The 19990-nt window shown below is 44.0% G+C and overlaps 1 protein-coding gene across 1 annotated transcript in view; it reads left to right on the top strand.

Annotated features, from left to right (window-relative positions):
- The window catches only part of DOCK3 (dedicator of cytokinesis 3), a 791467-nt gene that overhangs the window by 579643 nt on the left and 191834 nt on the right, over window positions 1-19990 (top strand). The window contains exons 13-14 of the mRNA XM_019504626.1: window positions 9208-9296; window positions 15508-15633. Coding sequence (XP_019360171.1) covers window positions 9208-9296; window positions 15508-15633 — 215 coding nt within the window. The remainder of the gene's footprint in view (window positions 1-9207; window positions 9297-15507; window positions 15634-19990) is intronic.

The raw sequence follows: 19990 nt of genomic DNA, 5'->3' as shown, positions 1-19990 counted from the left end.
GCTGACGTAGCTCCTAGGGTGGGCTCTTGCTTCTTGCCAGTACAGGGGGGAGCATGGAATTGGGCTCTCCCCCTGCACCGGGAATAAGGTATGATGGGATCTGATTCGGGATCCTACAGTCACGCCTCCTGACAAATACATGTGGCATGGCAGGTGGTGCAATTATGTGGATTGCGCATTAGATCCCATAGCACCTTTACCTGCATGTGCAGAGTGGCCCAAAGATGACTTTAAGCTGGGGTGGGCAGTTATTTGGGCTGGAGGACCACTTAAGTTTTGGGGAGCTTTTGAGGGTTGCGCGCACACACACACACACGCACGCACGCACGCACGCACGCACGCACGCACGCACGCACGCACGCACGCATGCATGAGCTCCCCAAAGCTCCTGCACCCCCTCCCCTATCCCTAGTCCCTGACACACGGCTGGGCCAGTGCTGTGCTGTGTTCCTACACACTGCTTTGAGCCATGTAGGTACAGCTGGCACAGCTCCTGCCAGACCCGGCCGTATGCCAGGGACTCAGGCTTGGGCAGGACCCACACTATGGTCAGGCAGGAACTGTGCCAGGGTCAGGCAGGAGCCAGCCGCTCCAGCTGTGCCTACATGGTGCAGCCTGCAGTGGTGCATGGAAACACAGCATAGAACTTTGTTAATGGTACCCATGCCCCTATCAGACCCCGGCCTAGCCTGGGGTGGCCCGGATAACCCACAGATCCTGGCTCTCTTCCCCCTTCACTCCCTCCCCTTCCATCAGCAAGAACCATACCTGAGCTTGAACTCTCACTGGGGGCCAGGCTTTTTGGTCTCTGAATGGCTGCAGGATCAGAGCTGCATGCAGACAGTCTTGTCGAGCAAAAGCCCAGCCAGTTGCTCAGCACCTCCCTGCCTTGGACCGTATACTGGGAACTGCGGGGCAAGGCAGATGAGGCCACCTGGCTGCTGGAGCTGGAGCTACTGCTACAGCTGGCTACAGCACAGGAAAGAGAGATGGGTGAGAAGCGCCAAAAGCCAGGGCAGCCATGGGCCAGATACAGATCTCCAGAGGAGTAGCTGTAACCCAAATAGAATCATTTGGCAGGACACACTGGTCTGCAGGCCATAATTTGCCCACCTGTGCTTTACATCATCTTTGTATTTCCTTAATTTGAACTCAAGTATTTCCCAAGCTGGTCTGGCATTACTGGGTAAAAAAAGGACTTTGGATTTTTTCCAGGGGAAGGTCTTTCATCTTCGGATCCTACAGATATGCAACCCCTTTGATCCACTTTAAATACCTGTAAAATGTAATTTTTCTTCCCTTAGCCTCTCCTCATAAGTCATATGCCCATCCCCGTAACTGTTTTCATTGCCCTCTGCTGGGCTCTTTCCAACTTGTCCACATCCTTCTTGTAGTATGGGGTCCAAAACTAGACATAGTACCCCAGATGTGGCCTCATCAGTGCTGAAATAGAGGGGAAGAATCACCTCCCTTAATTGGCTGCCAGCTCTTCTGCTAATGCAGGCCAGTATGCTGTTAGCCTTCTTGGCAACAAAGACACACTGGCTCACATTCAGCTTACTGTCCACTGTAACTCCCAGGTCCTTTTCTGCACAGCTGCTGCTTAGCCAGCTGGTCCCCAGCTTGTACCGGTGTCTGGGATTGTTTCATACTAAGCTCAGGACTTTGTACTTGTCCTAATTGAACCTCATGAGATTTCTTTTAATCCATTCATTCAATATGTCTAGCTCTCTCTGAATCCACCCCAGCTTGGTGTCATCTGCAAACTTGCTGAAGGTGCATCTTATCTCATCTTCCAGGTCATTGATGAAATTATTGGACAAAACTGGCCTTAGGACCAACCCCTGGGACATGGGGCAACGTTTAGGGGGTGCACGCTGCCGGTGGTGCCTGTGGGTGGTTGCCAACCCCTGGTCGGCGCTCACCACCCTCTGCCACCGACAGCACCGGCAGAGTCTGTGGGAGCTCCACACTTACTGCCACCATGCTCTTGCTGCAGCTGTGCCCCCCCAGCCGCTGGGGGCATGCGCCGTTCATGCCGTGGGACAGGCCGCAAGTCAAGGTATACCATGTCCACTTCTTTCCCCATATCCACAGAGCCAGTCATCTCATCATAGAAGACAGCCAGGTTGATCAGACATGACTCGCACTTGGCAAATCCATGATGACTGTTCCTAATCACCTTCTTCTGATTCATTGAGGACGTGCTCTGTGATTTTTCCAGGGACTGAGATGAAGCAGACTGGTCTGTAGTTCCCTGGATCCTCCCTTTTCCCTTTCTTAAATATGGGAACTATTTTTGCCCTTTTCTAATTATCTGGGACCTCTCCCAGTCACCGTGAGTTTTCAAAGTTGGTGGCCAGCAGCTCTGCAATCACATTCGCCAACTCCCTCAGCACCTTTGGTGCTCCTTCAGATGCATCACATCTGACCCTGCAGACTTGTACATGTCCATCTTTTCTAAATAGTCCCTAATCTGTTCTTTTGCCACTGTTGGCTGGTCACCTCCTCTGCAAACTGTGCTGCCAGGTGCAACAGTCTGGGAGCTGATCTTGCCTGTGAAGACTGAGGTGAAAAAAGGCATTGAGTACTTCAGCCTTTTCTGCATCCTCTGTTGCTAGGTTGCCTCCCCCATTTAGTAAAGGACCCACACTTTCCCTGATCCTCCTTTTGTTGTTAACATACTTGTAGAAATCCTTCTTGTTACCCTTCACGTCCCTTGCTAGCTGCAATTCCAATTGCACTTTGCCCTTCCTGATTTCATCCCTTTGTGCCCAAGCAGTATTCTTATACTCCTCCCTAGTTGTTTGTCCCATGCCTGGTTTGATGCGAGTCAAAGCCTGGGACAACGTAAAGTTTGTTTTTATCCAGTGAAAATAAGATGAGACTTTGCTTTAGTTTGCTTCTGTTGCCCTAATCCCCAGGGGACTGATATAGTAAGTTACAGTTTATCGGGGCATAAGAATACCCCAGCCATATCCCCAGTGACAATCTGAGGGAGGAGGGATGATGCAGGATGTGCTACACTGATTCTGTACCACCACTAAAAGCTTTGCTAGCATGGAAGTTGTAAGAAAATAGAATAAAATTGCAGAATAGGGTAAGTTAACTGATTGATTACTGTCTGTAAAATTACTAGCAGACAGCAAATAAAGAGTAGAGATAAGAAGCAGGTATTATTTAGACACATTAAGTTTATGGAGACAGTATTGCAAGGAATGAAGATAAGGAAAAGAATCTCTCCGAAAAAGAAGCATAATACAGGATACAGTAAATGCAAATAACTTGTTGGTGATTGTGTGCTGTGTGTTAAAATCATCTGTATAATGTGTGCCTGATTCAGTGAAAGGAAACAAAATTTTGGTAAATAGATGAAGAGGCATAACTTTAAGATGATAGCCATATTCCTGTATTAAATAAACAACAAATTCTAAATATTGTGTGAGAACCTATTCACTCACAGGAAACATCTTATTGAGAATAGAGGGATGCAAAAAATCAAATTAATTGCATTTTTATGATAGAAATTATAAAGGGAGATCAGCTAGATTTGACATGGATATTTTAGGGCAAAGTACCTCAAAAATAAGTACAAAATCTTGATTTTAAAGGAAAGGATTGATGCCACTGAACTGAGATAAATACTGTTTCAAAACAAGAGATCAGTGAATGAAATTAAGGAGCATAAGCAATTTTGGCAAGATCTTTTTTCACAAAGAATGGCTGACACATGGAAAAAGATGACAAATTCACAAAAATCAATCCAAGGGGAAACTGAACACACTTATAGAAATCTATATGATGCAGTATTATAATACTATTCAGTTTATCAAGTTAAAAAGATGAGAGAATTTGAGGTTGATTTGAAGTTCCAAGGTTTACCAGCACAAACAGCTATTTTTGTTTAATTAAAAAAAAAAAAAAATACTGAACTGTCCTCTGGAAGCACATTTTTGCTAGAAATAGACAGCCAGAATGAGGTGGATCTGCTTCCCTGGGTAAAAAGCACATCGCCGTTTGTCCTGCTCTTGCTGGTGTGGGACAAGGAGCAATGTTATCTCCCCACTTTTCCCACTCAACTATACCTGTGCTCTGGGTCTGGCTGAGCAGAGAAGCACTTTTTCCCGCTCAGCCAGACCAGAGCGCAAGCTTGGTTGAACGGGAGGAAAGTACCACACAAGTAATGGATGTCTACTATAATAAAGCAGCAGAGTCTGTTACCACCTTTTGTTGTGCCACTGATTTTTCCTTTCACATAGCACAACAAAGGATATCCACATCTCTGTGCTCAAAAAAGGTTTCTTGCTCATCATGCAGCAGGCAAGGAAGGTTTTAAACTTATGGAGATAAATTGAACCGTTCTTAATGCAGTGTACCTGTCATATGAAATCTGCTGACAAACTGAATTTACAAATACAGGGTCACATACCACCATGAGAAGCATATATATGTACAGCAGGTAACAAAGCTAACCTAGGCAGAGAGGTAAAAAGGTCAAAGAATATATTATTTCTTTCTTCTTCAAAAAATGTAATGCTAGCAAAAAGGACCACATTGGCTTTATAAAACATATTCCTCCATCCTTACAACAAGTGTGGACTGTAATGCATATTCCCTGCACTTCCTGTAGCCTTGTTTCTGCAGAAGTCCTCCTTAGGTGTGAGAGAGTTCCTTCTCTTTGCCTATTAGAATAAGGTGAGACAGTCAACATACATGTTAGCTGTTATGGGGAAGGATAATGACTTACATGCAATCTTGCCTCAATCTAGATCTTTCTAATTTTAGCTGAAAACAGTAATTTAGAGATCAAATGGGTCCACACCCCATTACTAAATAGTTGACATGCAATTCTCCATGAGTCTGGGAAATTTAAATTTTACTCTAAAAAGTCTGCCTTTTTTCTTTCTCCCTTTTATATGGGATGCTTGTTGTATAACAAGCTATTCCTTGTTGGTTACATAGCTTTATCAAATATATAATTCAGTATTTTCTTAGGGACTGTCAGTTTGTTTGCTAGAGCAGAGCTTGTGGTATCTCATTATACTTGACATGGCATAGGTTTCTCATGTGGAAGTTCTAGAAAATGACCTTACAGTTTCCAGATAGCCTGTCACTCTTTATGTCATCCAGTGTTCCATCTCCACGAATATAACAGCTAAAAAATCCTTGATGTTTTTGTCTATCTTGACAGCAGCTGATTTTACTCCAGTTTTAATTTTGCCAACATTGTATGCCCTTTAAAAACAAGGTAGCAGTAATTAACATGCTTCGAACACACAAAAAATGCATTTGCAAGGAATGCCTCAGGGTAAGTTGTTTTTATCTTCCTAAAGTTTTGTATCTCTCCAGTAGCTGAAAACTACAGTCTGTAAAGGTGAGAAAATGAGGAAAGCTAGTAGAGCAGAAGTTTATTATTTTATCATAGCCAACACTTCATCAAGACAATGAGGAATCATTGTTGCTGTTAAGGAAAAAAAGTGGCTTTATGTGCATCCTAACAGATTTTGCAGTGGTGTTCTATTCAAAATTATCTCACAATTGGTTTACGCACAGTTTTTTGTACCAGTATTGAAGTAGTTTTACTGAAAGGGTTATACCAATACAGTCTCTAATTTGGATGAAGGTGCTTTATTCCAATATGTCATGTTCCTTTTCTGATGTGGGAGTTACCTTTGTGTTTGTGTGCACCTTTAGGGTCTTGTTACACGTTACACTTGAGACTTGTTAAAATGCTAGTCTCCGAGCCTTCAAGCAGTAAAGCACATGTTAAGTGCCATCATAATGTAGCAAAGTTAAGACTTTTCTGGCAAAGTGTACCTCCAGATCATATTACCTAATACATGTTGATGTCCGTCCACTCAGTGACATAATACTATCAGGACACTCTGGTGCAGTGTGGAGGCTGGGGTGGACAAACAGCTGTTTGTCAGTTCCAGCCCCACAGCACACTGTAGTACACTGCAGTTTTCAGTGGCTCTGGTACTTAGGGTATGTTTTATTTAGATCAGTGTTGCTCAAATGTTGGGCCCCACAAGCTAGAAGAGGGATGCAGGGCTGGTCTGTTAGGCTTCAGGTGCCCCCTATGCACCAGAGTCAGGCCTCATGCAACCCCCACGTGGTGGAATCAGGTTCTGTGCTGCCTTCACCCAGCCCTGCATACTGAGATCAGGCCCTGTGTCATCCCAAAATGGACTCCATTGAACTTGGATATTTTACTGTTAACTCATTTTTAATGGAAGTTTTGTTGGGTGGCTTAATTTTTGAAAAATAACAAGGGTCAATAGTGAAGTACAAGAAACATCAAAACATGCAGTGTGCAAGGTTGCAAAAGTCCCTGCTCCACACTCTATCAAGTCATTAGAAAGTCTCTTATTTGTAAGGTCAGTTATATCTTCTCTCCCTGTGAAGATAAGGGTATGTATAAGCCTTACATTTAGAAAGACCTAACCCTGAGTCAGATTGACCAGGGTTCGGTCGGTCTAAATACCCACTCATGCAGGCATTTGCAGGGTTCAGATCAGCCAAAAAATGGCACATTCAGTCTAATTTAGTTCACTTAGTTTAAGCCTACACTTAGGCCAGCCATAAAGATGGCATCCATAAATTACTCTTCTTATGCTTGCTTCATTAGGTTATAAAAAAGACATAACAACATATCTGGTACCAGAACTTGTACATCTCTGTAATACTCACTGATGAGTCAAGAAATGACGTGTCAAACCTTTGAGGGACTGTAAACTGTGTCAGAACCTTCCATTGCCCATTTACTGATGCGATCTTCACAAAATGGATGGCATTAAAGTTAGACAGTATACTCCCTGGACTCTGATTAGTTAAAAGAGAGCATGCACTTTTTTCAGCAGCATAGTTGCTTCTTTTAAGAATTTTATATGTTTTTTAAATTGGCTATTGTGTTTGCTTTTCTTGCTCATTAACCGTATTACAATGGTAGAAGGAAAGTACTGAGAGTGACTACCTCAGTGAGTTGGATTTAATCACATCCTCTTCTTTTCTTCAGTCACCTCTGTAGTAACCTTAATTAAAACAAAGTTGCAGCAATACCAGTTAATTATCTTAACCCACTTGCCCAACAGAGATGTAAGAAAAAATACCAGTCCCATTATCATCCAAGAGTAAAGGATTATAACACACATATACACAAAAAAACTCTGAAGCCATCTGGCATCTGAAGACAATTTTGCTACAGCAGGTCTTGCTAAAACATTTTTTTTTCTGCTTTGCATAAAAATTTGTGAAATCCATTAAAAAGGGTTGTCAGCCGGGGTTATGTGTACCCCCAGGGGTACTTGGGAAGGCCCTATGGGGTACAGGCGGGGACAGAGCGCTGCCACCCACCACCGCACACTGGTATAGCAAAGGAGCAGGGCTGGGGGGAAGGGGTGCAAGGGCAGTGGCGTCCCTGTGCAGGCTGCACAGGCACCACCTGGATGTCTGGACACAGGGGGAGGGAGGGAAAGAAGCTCAGAAGCGGCAGCCACCACCACCACCCCACGCTGCCACTGCTCTGCAACCGGCTGCATGCCACCGCCACCACCCCCTCCCCATTCCTTGTTGTGCTGCCAGGGGTACACTTATTGAAAAAGGTTGAAAACCCATGCACTAAGGCATAATTCTGTATTGGGTAGGTCTGCCTGGGCACAGGGTCTGGGGAAGAATGTTAAGGGGATGAAACATCTCAAGTACCAGGGAACTTACATAAAATGTTATTAAATGACATGCAACTCAAAAACAACTTATTATTATTACACACAAGAATTTTATTTTAGTGAAAGACCAAGTCATTATATTGCTGTTACAAATAGGTACAGGGCTTTAATATCTACACTGGACAGAACATAACAAAACAAATATAAAGGATAAAGGATGAGGGATAGAAAAGTAAATAGAAATAATGAGCTTGATTTTATAGTGAATTGCACCAGTTTTAAATATTGTTTTACTTGAGTGATTGCAATAGAATCCATACATAATATAGTAAAGAATCCGCCCTGCCTTTATTACAAACACATTTTGTTAATTGCTGTTCTAATTATTCATTATTAACCTTAATTTTTATGTTATATGATATAATTTGAGGGAACAAAAATTGAAGAGGATGTCAGGAATGGAGGAGAGGATTGAAAAACAAAATTTAAAGTGTGTAAAAACAGTCTGTGAAATAAGAGGGACAGAAAGTTCTACTCATATATATCCTGAGTATGAGTGCAATATTAAAATATGTGAAAAGGCTAGTACAATGGTCAAGATGTATATTAGACAGTATTTCAGAACTAACCCTGTTCATTGTCATTGCTTTTACTACTAACTAGGTAAGAAATTAATCTGTATGGTTTGTACTATTTATGATCAATACAGCTGGCTACCTTGGATAAATGTTGTTAAGAACCTTAATTTGCAGAATAAATTTCAGTGCTTCACCTAGACTAAAATCAACAGTTAATCTTTGATTTTTATCTGGTATTTCAGGCTGAGGAGTTAGTAGTAGTGCTAATTACATCATTCAAATGGTTCTTTGACTTCTAAGTAGTAAGACTGCATGTGTATGTGAACTTAAATGAATAAATGATAGCAAGGAACCGCTCTCCTACCAATAACATAAAATATGCACTTAACATTCTGTAAGTTTTTATGATAATTTGTTGTCATAATTTCTTGGACTATTATTATATTTCAGAAAACTGTGCAATGTAATTAAGCATAAGTCTTGCTGCAAATAATTAAACTACTCAAGTTTCTCTTTTATTGCACCTTTCAATTATCTGGTTTTATATTTTGGGATGTAACTTGATTTGTTACCAAATTTGAAAGGATAACATATAGTTAATATTAGGTTTAAATTGATCTTTTTTCAAAATTGAGTTAAAAATGTATAAATTCCACCTCCTCCCCCGCCTTCCCAGATCATAGTGTGTGAGATGAAACTTTTCCCAAAACAATTCTTTCAGTGACAGAAAAGTCACCACAGGCTCAGAAGAGCCCAGGATGCGGAGATTAATATTTGGAGACATGTCTTGTTTCCCTTCTGGCTCAATGTTGCAGTTCTGGCTGTTAAAAAGGGAGTTGTAAGGGATTTCTCTTGGGCAGCACACCACATAACTTTTATTTCTTTGTGTCACTGCAGTCTTTCTTATTGTCAGATGACTCATAAAAGAACTGGTAATTTTAACTAGCTCCCTTTTCTTTTAGGTGCAACAATGAAAATGAATGGTACCAGATCCATGAAAACATTATCCGCAAGTCCAGCACCAAATACACAGCACCTAGCTCAAACTATGGTAATTATTTTTATTTCTTTATTACTTGATTTCTTTATTTTGCTACAGTAACTGTTAAAGAGTTCTTAGATTAAACTAAGAATTTTGTGTGGCATGTTCCACATGATCTCCCATCACACCTAGCCAAGTGCTCACTTTATTATTTGTGATGGATTTGGTACTTTTTCAGGTAAAACTTTATTGGGCTAGATCCTGTTTTCCTTAATTGGTATGTATGGAGCCATGTAACTGCAGTTTTGTGTAATTAGGCCCCTGACACATTATACTTAAGACTCAATTAACAGGTTAATTGTGCCTTAAATAGTAACCGCCCACACATGCAACTTGGTTTAAGGAGTGATGATGATGCAGTAAACAAGCCACAAAGTTATTCCACATATACTAGTTCATTTGTATCATGCCTTAAATTGAACATGTGGCTGGGACCTGTCAAGACCCCATGTGCCACCAAGCTAATGGCATACCTGGTTTCATAGCAGGGCATCAGACTATGGCAGCCCGAGGCTGGGCTCCCATGTACTGGGAACTATATAAACCAGGTATGTATGTAAGGTCTGGTAAGTACCAAAATAATAGTTTCAGAAAAACCACAGTTAGCAAGTGTTAAATGCTGGGAGCCATGGGCGGCTGAGGATTGGCATATTTAGCTCAGGACTGTCCAACTTCAGTGGCCCCTGGGCTGCACAACACGCAAGCCATATACTATAGGGCAGGCCTCCAGGGTCCCCCACACTTCCCCTGGCCTGCCCATCTTGAAATCCATTTTCTGTTCCTTGCTGTTTGGACAGTGTCAGTGCATAGTAGGGGTGTGCGAAATGGGTCAGATTTGATTCAGATTCGGCCCAAATCAGAGACAGTGATTCAAATTAGTTGATTCAATCACAGTCCCAGTTCAGTTCAGCCAACTCCAAATCTAAAGATTCAATGCTGATTCAGTGAATCAGTGATATGGCCATAAACACAGCTTTATATGTTTTTTCTATATACCTTGAGGGTACCAGGCAGCTCATGAATGCTGAGATGAAGGGAGCGGATGGAGCATTGCACAAGAGTGCAGGGGGTAATTCCGGTCCACTTCCAGATCCGCTGGCTCGGTGATTGGCTGCAGGGGGACCCCAGGTGCCTCCCCAGACCCAGAAAGCACCAGCCGCCAAGCCGGGGGGCAGGTCCCCACACGCTCCCCAGTGGACCCAGAAGTGGACCAGAAGAGCTTCTGGTCCACTTCTGGGTCTGCTGCCGAGTGCACTGAGGAGCCCCCCGTGCTCCTGTCAGGCACTCCATCCGTCCCAGCATCTCAACATTCACGAGCCGCCTGGTACCTTGAGGTACGTAGAAAAAACATTTAAAGCTGTGTCTATGTCTGAATCATCAAATCTTTCCAAATCTCTCCGAATAGATTCGGAACGTTCCAATTCAGTTTGGAGAGATTAAAGTGTCTCCTGATTCAAGTGGATTCAGAGATTTGGCTGCTGAATCGGGCTGAATCTCCTCTGAATCAAATCAGAAACCAAAGCTTCACACAGCCCTCTGGGATCCCTCCCATATTCCCCATGGGGAGCCTGGAGCGTGGGGGGCCTTTCCTGGGCTTTCATCGATCCTGCTACTGTATGGGAGAGGTGACTGCAGGGGTCTGCAGGCTTCATACTGGTCCCTTACAGGCTGCCAGTTAGACAGCCCTGTTTTAGCTGAATAGCCAGTGATTAAGACATATGTCTAGAGAACCGGAGTTCCAGGTTTTAAACTTCCTCTTACCCAGAAGTAGTTTGAACCTGCATCTGTTACTCCACAGCAGAGTGTTCTAACAAAAAGGCTACAGGTTATGTATTATCCAAACTGTTCTCTAGCCATCCCTTAGAAGCTGAACCCTGGGCAGTCAAGAGAGGGAGACATATAGGGCCAGGAGGAAGAGAACAGGCCAGAGGGTATGGAGTTCGGTGAAATGAATGCTGCTCTGAAGTGGCATAAGTGCCAAAAACTGAAGGTACATAGTTGCACACACGCTATTAAGTCATGTAAAATGAAATAATATTTAGGCCACTGTGTTCAGTTTATAAGTAGAAGTATATCTCCTTTTAAGTCACACTGGGCATGTCAAAGCATACACATTTACTGCACAGTAATTTAGGTTACTGCGCAGTAACTGAAAATTACTATGCAGGATGGGCTTGCATCTACACATGCATGCCTGTACTGTGCAGTTACTATGGCAACTTACGCTGACTTGAGCGTAAATCTGATACCTGCATTATGCAGGTATCAGATTTACACCCAATTAGTCACTGCACATTAACGCACGTGTAGACACCTTACTGCACAGTAACACTGTGTGTGTAGACTGATTTGGGATTAACTTTAGTCCCAAGTCAGTCCAAACACAGCGTTACTGCACTTTAACAGCTCCACATGTAGACACCAACCTAAAAAGTACTTACTGTGCAGTAACTTACTGAGTTATGAGCAGTAAATTACTGAGTTACTGAACAGTAAATGCACATGTAGACATGCCCACTGACTGTTTACCATAGATCTTCTCCTGCTCATGCAGTGTCAGTAATAATAAATGATCCCAGAGATTACATTTTCTTCTTAGTAATTTCTATACATTTCTGCATTCCACAGGGCTGTGCTGCAGAGGCAGCTAGTGGCCTGCTCTAGTAATACCTTTCTGTGTGATTCTTCATTCGTATCTGACTTTTACTGGGCATTTTTATATGCTTATGAAAGCCAGTAACTAAGAAAAAGCCAGTAGCAATATTTTTAACTATCTGCATTAGCAAAACTATTCTATATGTCCATTGATAACAATATGTTTCTAGTTAAGTGGTCCTATGCAGGCTCAGCAAGATATAGAAGATTTGCAAAGTAGTGAACAAAAAAAAAATCTCTCTTAATTATACTGGATCATAAAGCTTTCCTCCTTCACCAAGGGAGAATACCACTTCCATGAAACTTTCAGCAGTTACACACACCTAAGATATGCTGATGTGAAGACACCATAAATCTCTGTCTAGAAGGGAAGTGGAAATATAAATAAATAAATATTAAATTTGCTTAAGATACTTACCTGAGTGGTCCAGAGAAATACCAGTGCATTCACACCTACAAATTAACTATCATGAAAGCTAGTTCTGATCATTTCAGTTCAGATTTGCTTCATAAATAGCTGGGTGGAATTATTGTCTTGACAGAGTTCTTGTCATATTCAGAGTTCAATTTTATTCTATTATTCAATTAAACATAAATTTAAACTGTGGGGGAGAGCGAGCCCCTTCCCAGTGAGGAGCTGTGCTGCGGGTTTGGGCTGCACGCGGCAGCTCTGGGGTCTGGGGGCAGAGCCCTGAAAGCCCCTGCAGTGCCAAATCTCCACAGCCTCTGTGCCAGCCCCGCAGCGCAGCCTTGCCAGGAAGCCGTGACAGGCTCCTGCCCGTAGGTTACTCACCTCTCGCTGCTTCAGCTACTGGGTGGGGGTGGGGACAGGGCCAGCCCCTGCTGCTCGTTCTGTGCCAGGGCAAGACACTGAGGAGGCTTATTTAGCCCCCACATTGTTCCCCCCCCGAGCTTCATATGCAGCCTGGACCAGCAGACCCAATGGCCAGCGGTTGATTAAGCCCCTTCCTGCCGAGAAGGGCTTGCTCCAAGCACAGAGGGGCTGCTCGCACTGCAGCCGGGTCTGACCAGCCTGATCTACCTGGCCTGGCCGCTCCTGCCCTGTGCTCGGAGGCAGCTCCCTGCCTTATTCAGCCGCTGTCTCCGAGGACAGGGCAGTAGCAGCCGGGCTGGGCCAGGCAGAGCTGGCTGGGCAGACCCTGCTGCAGTGGAGTGGCCTCTCTCTCTGCTCGTTCTCCCTTAGTGTGATAGGGGCTGCCACCCCCGTAAACAGCTCTGTCCCTCCTGCTGCAGCAGTGGGGAGAGGGCACAGCCAGGCAGGGCCCCTGGGGGGGGCAGGGACTGGGTTATTTCTCTGGCCTCTGGCGGAGGGGACAGTAGGGGGCCTGTTCTGGGCAGGGAGCCACCCGGCTGCCAGTGGGGTAGTGGGGAAACAAACTCTGCTCCTTGTCCCCCTCTGTCTCAGGGGTCATGGTTTCCCCCTGCTGCAGCAGTGAGCAGGGAGTATGGGCATACCCAGCTCGGGTCCCTGCCAGTGACACAGGGAGGGGGAATTAAACCCCTCTCTGGCCAGACCCCTGCCGCTGCTGGTCCCAGCTGAGGCTGCAGAGCAGAGGGGCGGGGCCAGCCTGGCTGGGCTGGAGCAGAAAGCCCTGCCCCTCCCAACCCAAAGAGCATGTCGGGATGCTGGGGGTGTCTGATTTAACTCAAACCGGCAAAGTGTCTGGGACAGACGTTGCATAAACCGGTTTGAGCCAAATCCATTAAGTCTGATACTCCATTCAACCACACTTATCTCAAACCAGTTTCAGCCATTTTCAAACTGGTTTATGTACACTGAATGTCTGTTCTGTTACAGGTTTAAACCAGTTTCTCATCACTTAAACCAGTTTATGCATAATGTGTGTCCCTTGCAGTATAGAATAGATAACTGAGAGGGGGATATGAAAGAGGTCTATAAAATCATAAATGGTGTGAAGAAAGTAACTAGGTATTTGCTGTCTTTCACAATACTAGCACTGTGAGACATGCAATGAAATTATTAGGTAGCAGTTTTAAAACATGTGAAAGGAAGTTCTTTTTCACACCGCATGTAACTGACTTGTGGAACTCATTGCCACAAGCAAGATGTTGTAGAGGCTGCTAATCAAATCAGACTCAAAAAGGGATTGGAGAGGTTCATGCCTCAGTAGCAAAAGTTTGGGTGAGTCAAGGGGTATAAGCCCTTGGTGCTACCTAAGGGGGGCACCTCGCACTCCTCTCCCCTGCACACACACCACACACCTTCACTGCAGGAAGGAGGGCAGATTAGCAGGGGCAGCATGCAGTACAGAAGCAGTGGTCAAAGGTTTGCCACTCTTTGTGGGGGTGAGGTCACCTCCTTTTTCTGTCACTGAAGTTTGATGATTCAGTGATCACTTGACACGCGTGTTGGTGGCAAAAAAGGAGGCGATAAACCCCCACCTGCAGCCCTGAGCCTCCAGCTGCTGCCCATGCTCCATGCGCTGCCACCACACAGGGCACAGTACTGGGCAATTACGCCTCTGTCATGCAGGATAAGTTAATCAGTGGGCTGCAGCTTCCAAATCAGGACCTTCTAGGCCTCTGAATGCTGGAAGCTATAAGGGAAAAAGGGCAGGAACAGAACAGTCAAGGTAAACACTGTATAGATACTCTCTCCCTTAGCCTTTGCTTTCTTCCATTGTGAGGTGAAGGATACTGAACTAGACAGATCTGTAGTCTGAACCAGAGTGGTATTTCTTATGTTCTTGATATATAAATAGAAAAGCAATTAGAGGAATAACTATGTAGACAGCTGAGCTGAAATTAATAATATAATTGATCCCAGTCCAGTTATTCAATGTTGGAAAATACAGAGAGGCATCTAAAGACAGGAAATTACTGACCCATCTTACTTCTTGGTCCATAGCTTGCAGTCTGTTTGACCAGTTACTTATGCTGGGACAGTCGTAAGTACGAAAGGGAATGTTATTATAGATCATCAGTCTCACATCAGGTAGTTAGAGACAAATTTAGAAAATGAGCTTTATTATTGTTTTATGGTGTTCAGTTAGATTAAAGACACTTTGGGGAAATCCCACAGTATTCCTCAATATGGTAATTAAGATAAAAACTTGCATTATTACTGACCAGTGTATTGTAGCCTGCTATATACCAGGTAAGAAATACTGTCTTCTAACTGGTTTACTATCATGCTATAACATATCTTCCAAGTTTAGTTTTGTAATCCAAATTCACAGTCATTTACATTACACTCCTAGCTGTTTCTTTTAGATATATGAAATCTAGGGTGAAAATGTCTCATATCTGGAAAAAAATATGTGAGAGGCAAGGATTTCAGTGGGCGATATCTTTTATTGGATCAACTGCATGGTTGGGATAAACTTAGACAAGCTTCTGACTTGAAGAATGATGTATTGCATTTGAAAGCTTGTCTAAGTCTGTCACCCACAGAAATCCTTGCCTCTCCCATATACTTGTAATAAATGAACTTAATGTAAGAAATTGTTTTCCATACATGCCTTCTGTGGACTGAATTTATGCTCTGGGGTCTGGAAAAATAAATGATTTTTTTTTTTTGTAGGGCTTATCATTTCTCTACAGCTCCTTCGTGGGGACATGGAGCAGATTCAAAGGGAAAACCCCATGATCTTTAACAGAGGCATAGCTATTACCAGAAAACTGGGTTTTCCTGATGTCATAATGCCAGGTAAGCAAAGCACCTCTATCTGTAAAATGGAGATACTGCTATTCACACTTTTCCCTTAACAATCATAATTGGGATGGTAACTTCACTCAAGGAAGGACAATAATATAAGAGTTGCCTTATTTCCAACCTGGAAATTCTAGATTGCATTAAAGCACATCTGTTGCTAATTAGAAGTATTTTTATTGAACCAGTATAAAATAATAAGAGAATGTGTTGAATTGGTATATGTAACATGTTTAACTCCTTTTTCCCATAATCGAGGGAAAGAGCCTGGTTTCTACTTTGTCAGGCTGATTTACACGTTTCATATGACCCTTCAGCATTGCTTTACAGCATACAGGCTGTAATCTGGTCTAGCTGACTTAATTCCCTAGGTAGCTCAGTATACCTAATCCCTGCAACAGTTGTTGTGGCCAGAGCTCTGCTACATTTTGGCTGTCCCCACTTGGAGCAGCCAGTTGGGGTCACTGACAAAAATTAAAGACCCAAAACTGTTCTGAGTTCATTTGGAGGCCAAGCAATGATTTTGTTAGTACTTTACTAGGATTGGTGGACATAAAGGCTGGCATTGCACAGCCTAATTTATATAGAGTAGTGAGAACCTGGTGTAGTAACTGTCAAACATAGACAATACTTGAAATGTCACCTCCTCTGTATATTAAATTCAGGTTCAAATGGAACTTTTTAAAAACTGGGAAATTTTGCTCAAGCACGTTGGGGGCAAATGTGGAATTATTTTCTGTTTTCCATCAATACTGAGTACTGGTGCAACTAACTCTGAGAAATGTTGTAGAAACCATTGTGAGAAGCAGGTAAGAAGTGTTTTTAGAAAATAAACTGTGAGTGATATGATTGGAATGTTAGAATTGCATGCATTTTATTATTAATACTCCTGAAAATACCAAGTTTTTTTGCATTGAGCATATATATAGCAGCTTCACACTTTTAAGGTAAAGCAAACTAAAGAGAACAGATGCAAAATTGCATCTTAGAATGCATTTAATGCTTGAATATAATAAACTATTTCAGTTGATCACACCCAATTTTCTTTAAAATTCAATGCTTAAATCCATATGTAGACACTGATTTAAGTGAACTGATTCTGCTTCAAGAGCTATTTATATATGCCCCTTCCCCACACACGCACACACACGCACACATTTTTTATATGTGGAGCTGTACTTCAGTTTCTTCAGATCCTTGAAGGGTATTGGCTCAAAAAATATCTTTGTAATGTTTCTTTCATTAATTTTGCTCCATCTAGTTTCCAGTTCTGTGTGCTGGTGCAAGTACTGTGTTGCCGTATTGCCTTGGCCTTCCTTACCTCTCTTCTTTCTGGCAGTTTGCTTGCCTGAGGATGTAGACAGAGCAGTCTTCATGCAATGGATGTTTATAATCTAAGGCTCAGGGGTTCTTTAAATGGGACTAACCAATCCACAAATCATCTAGACTTTTTATAGTATATGTGGGGATAAGTCTAGAGGTCAATCCAAGGTCAATTCAGAACATAGATTAAGTTATGGGTACAATATTATGACCTTGTTGGTATTCAACAATTCAGAGGCACTGGGCCCATTTAATCTGATTTAAAGCATGTTCCACAGCATGCCTTTGCAATATTTCTATCACTGAAATATGCCAGACTACTACTTGAAGCTGCATATATATCTAGATAATCTTTATTCAGTAGTACTTTCTTGACTCAACCTTTAGATCAGATGCCTAACTCAAAAGACCCCATCCTGCAATCAGTTTTCAACTATACAATATTCCACGAAGATCTCTCTTGTGGGTATCTTTTCTTGAAGGAGAAAAAACAGTTATGTAGCATAGTATTTGTGGTTCTTTGAGATGATTATTTTTATGGATTCTAGTTTGTGTGTCACGGATGTATGCCTCCCTCGTGTGTGGATCCAAGCTCCATGCTGCCCTGGTGACACACCCCCTGCCCAGCCTGCAGCAGCAAGGGGCACAACCCTATGCTGCTACCCCCAGTGCTGCTGGGTGGGAAGAGGGTGCCTTGTCAGGGCAACACAGGACTTGCAGCCTGCAAGGAACTTCCCTGCCCAGTCATGCTCTGCCCTGCCATACTAGGTCCCACCCACTGCGCTGTGGAGGCCCCAGGGGGTGGGCAGCAGGGTGGGGAGCTCAAGCCCACAATAGGCACCCTGCACCCGCACCCTTCCTGCACACAGATCTGGGGAACATGGGTCCCCCCCTACTCCCTGAGAGTGTTCACAGTGGCAGGGAGCCAACCCTACCTCCCCCTGCCCCCCCAGTGAGCCACCCACAGCCCTGTCCTGCTCCCTGCCAGGGCTCTGCCGCCATGCATTTCAGCCCCTGGCCCCAAGCTCCACCCGCGGCCCATCTGAGCAGCAGCCCCAGCCCCAGCCCATCTCGTTCCCTCCCTCCCTATGGGGGCCTCAATCCCCCATCTCCCCCTGCCAGACATACCTGCGGAAGCTGCTCTCTATACATGCACATGGCGCCCCTGCCTGACTGCCCTCCTCCCACTCCCCCCAGCCCCTTGCAGGCTGGAACTCTGCCCACCTGCAGAGAGCTCTTTGCAAAAGTGGAAAATCCATGTGTTTCTCCATTCATAGGATCATAGAACCAGAAGAAACCTACAAGATCATCAAGTCCAGTCCCCTGCCATGGGCAGGAATTTATTGGGCTCAGATAACCTAGACAAAGTGCCTGTACAGCTTCATCTTGAACACCTCCAAGGAGGGTGACTGCACCACCTCTGCTGGGAATGTGTTCCAGATTCTGGGGATCCTTGCAGCGAAGAAGTTTTTCTTATGTCTAGCCTGAATTTACCCTCTATTCATTTATGCCCTGGTCCTTGTCCTTCCTTGAGGTGCCTTCCTGAAGAGTTGCTCCCCTAGTTGTTGATGCTCACCCCTGGCTTACTTGTAGGTGGCCATCAAGTCACCTCTCAGTCTTCTCTTACTCAGACTGAACAGGCCCGGTTCCCAGAGTCTTTCCTCATAGGGCCTATCCTCCATGCCCTTAACCATATGGGTGGCCCTTCTTTGTACCCTCTCAACCTTATCCACATCCTTCTTGAAATGCGGTGCCCAGAACTGGCTCATTATCAGCTTATTGTCCACTGTAACCTCCAGGTCCTTTTCTGCAGAGCTGCTGCCTAGACAATCAAACTCCAGCCTGTACTGGGCATAGGATTGTTCCATCCTAAGTGCAGGGCTTTGCACTTGTCCTTGTTGCACCTCACGAGATTTCTTTTGGCCCAATCCTCCAATTTATCTATCTACTACCGCCTGCCAGCTTGGTATCATCTGCACACTTGCTGAGGGTGCACTCCATGCCATCTTCCAGGTCACTGATGAAGACATTGAACAAAACCGGCCCCAGGACCAACCCTGGGGGCATTCCACTTGATACCAGCTGCCAGCTTGACATCAAGCCATTGATTAGTACTCTCAAGCGCAATGCTTCAGCCAGTTTTCTATCCACCTTACAGTCCATTCATCCAGCCTGTACTTCCTTAGCTTGCCTGGGAGAATGTTGTGGGAAACTATATCAAAAGCTTTGCTACATCCACCAGTCTCCCCACATCTATAGAGCCAGTCATCTCATCCTACAAGGCAATCAAGTTGGTCAGGCATAATTTGCCCTTGGTGAATCCATGCTAACTGTTCCTAATCAACTTTTTCTCCACATGGTGAACTACTGCACTGCATATACTTTTATTTCCTCTTCAGCCCTGCAGCTTAGCTGCACTTTTCTTTCCCATTTCCAATTATTCCTTTTTCTTCACCAATCTTAAATGTCTGGCAAACATCACCAAACAGTTCACTCAGAATCCATCTGTTGTCCTCCACTCAGCCTGTTGCCTACGATTAGTGTGGCCCTACACTCAATGAGGTGGAGCTGGACCAGGTTGTGACATATACATTTTTGGAGGATCCCAAGACTTATGACAAGAACATCCAATTCCAAACATCAGTGGGGTCTAAGTAGCACATGGATCCTTTGTGGGTGGTATCCTGAGTAGACACACATACTGAGCAGTGTTAAACTATGGGGTCACCATGGCTTAAAATGCTGTTGACTGCTGGGACCCAGCCCAATGAATCATTTGGTAAATCATGAGCAACAGTTTCGAGAAAGATAGATAAAATGTATCAATTCTGAATGAGTTAAATCTCTGGGTATTGTGTGCATTTTACTATAGCTATGTTTATTTCAAGGCCAGTATTTTTTAATTTGTTCCTCACTTCCATGTGCTTAGTGAGATTAGGGTCTGACAGTAAGGAAGGGGGGAAGAGAATGCAGGGGGAAGAACTTTGGGGGAGGTGAAATGCAAAGGGGCTTCATGACCCCCCCCCCCCCC

This window comes from Gavialis gangeticus, unplaced genomic scaffold (genome assembly GCF_001723915.1).
Source record: "Gavialis gangeticus isolate Ggan-Ray unplaced genomic scaffold, GavGan_comp1, whole genome shotgun sequence".
Classification (NCBI taxonomy): Eukaryota; Metazoa; Chordata; order Crocodylia; family Gavialidae; genus Gavialis; species Gavialis gangeticus.
This window is presented reverse-complemented; position numbering and strand designations above follow the sequence as displayed.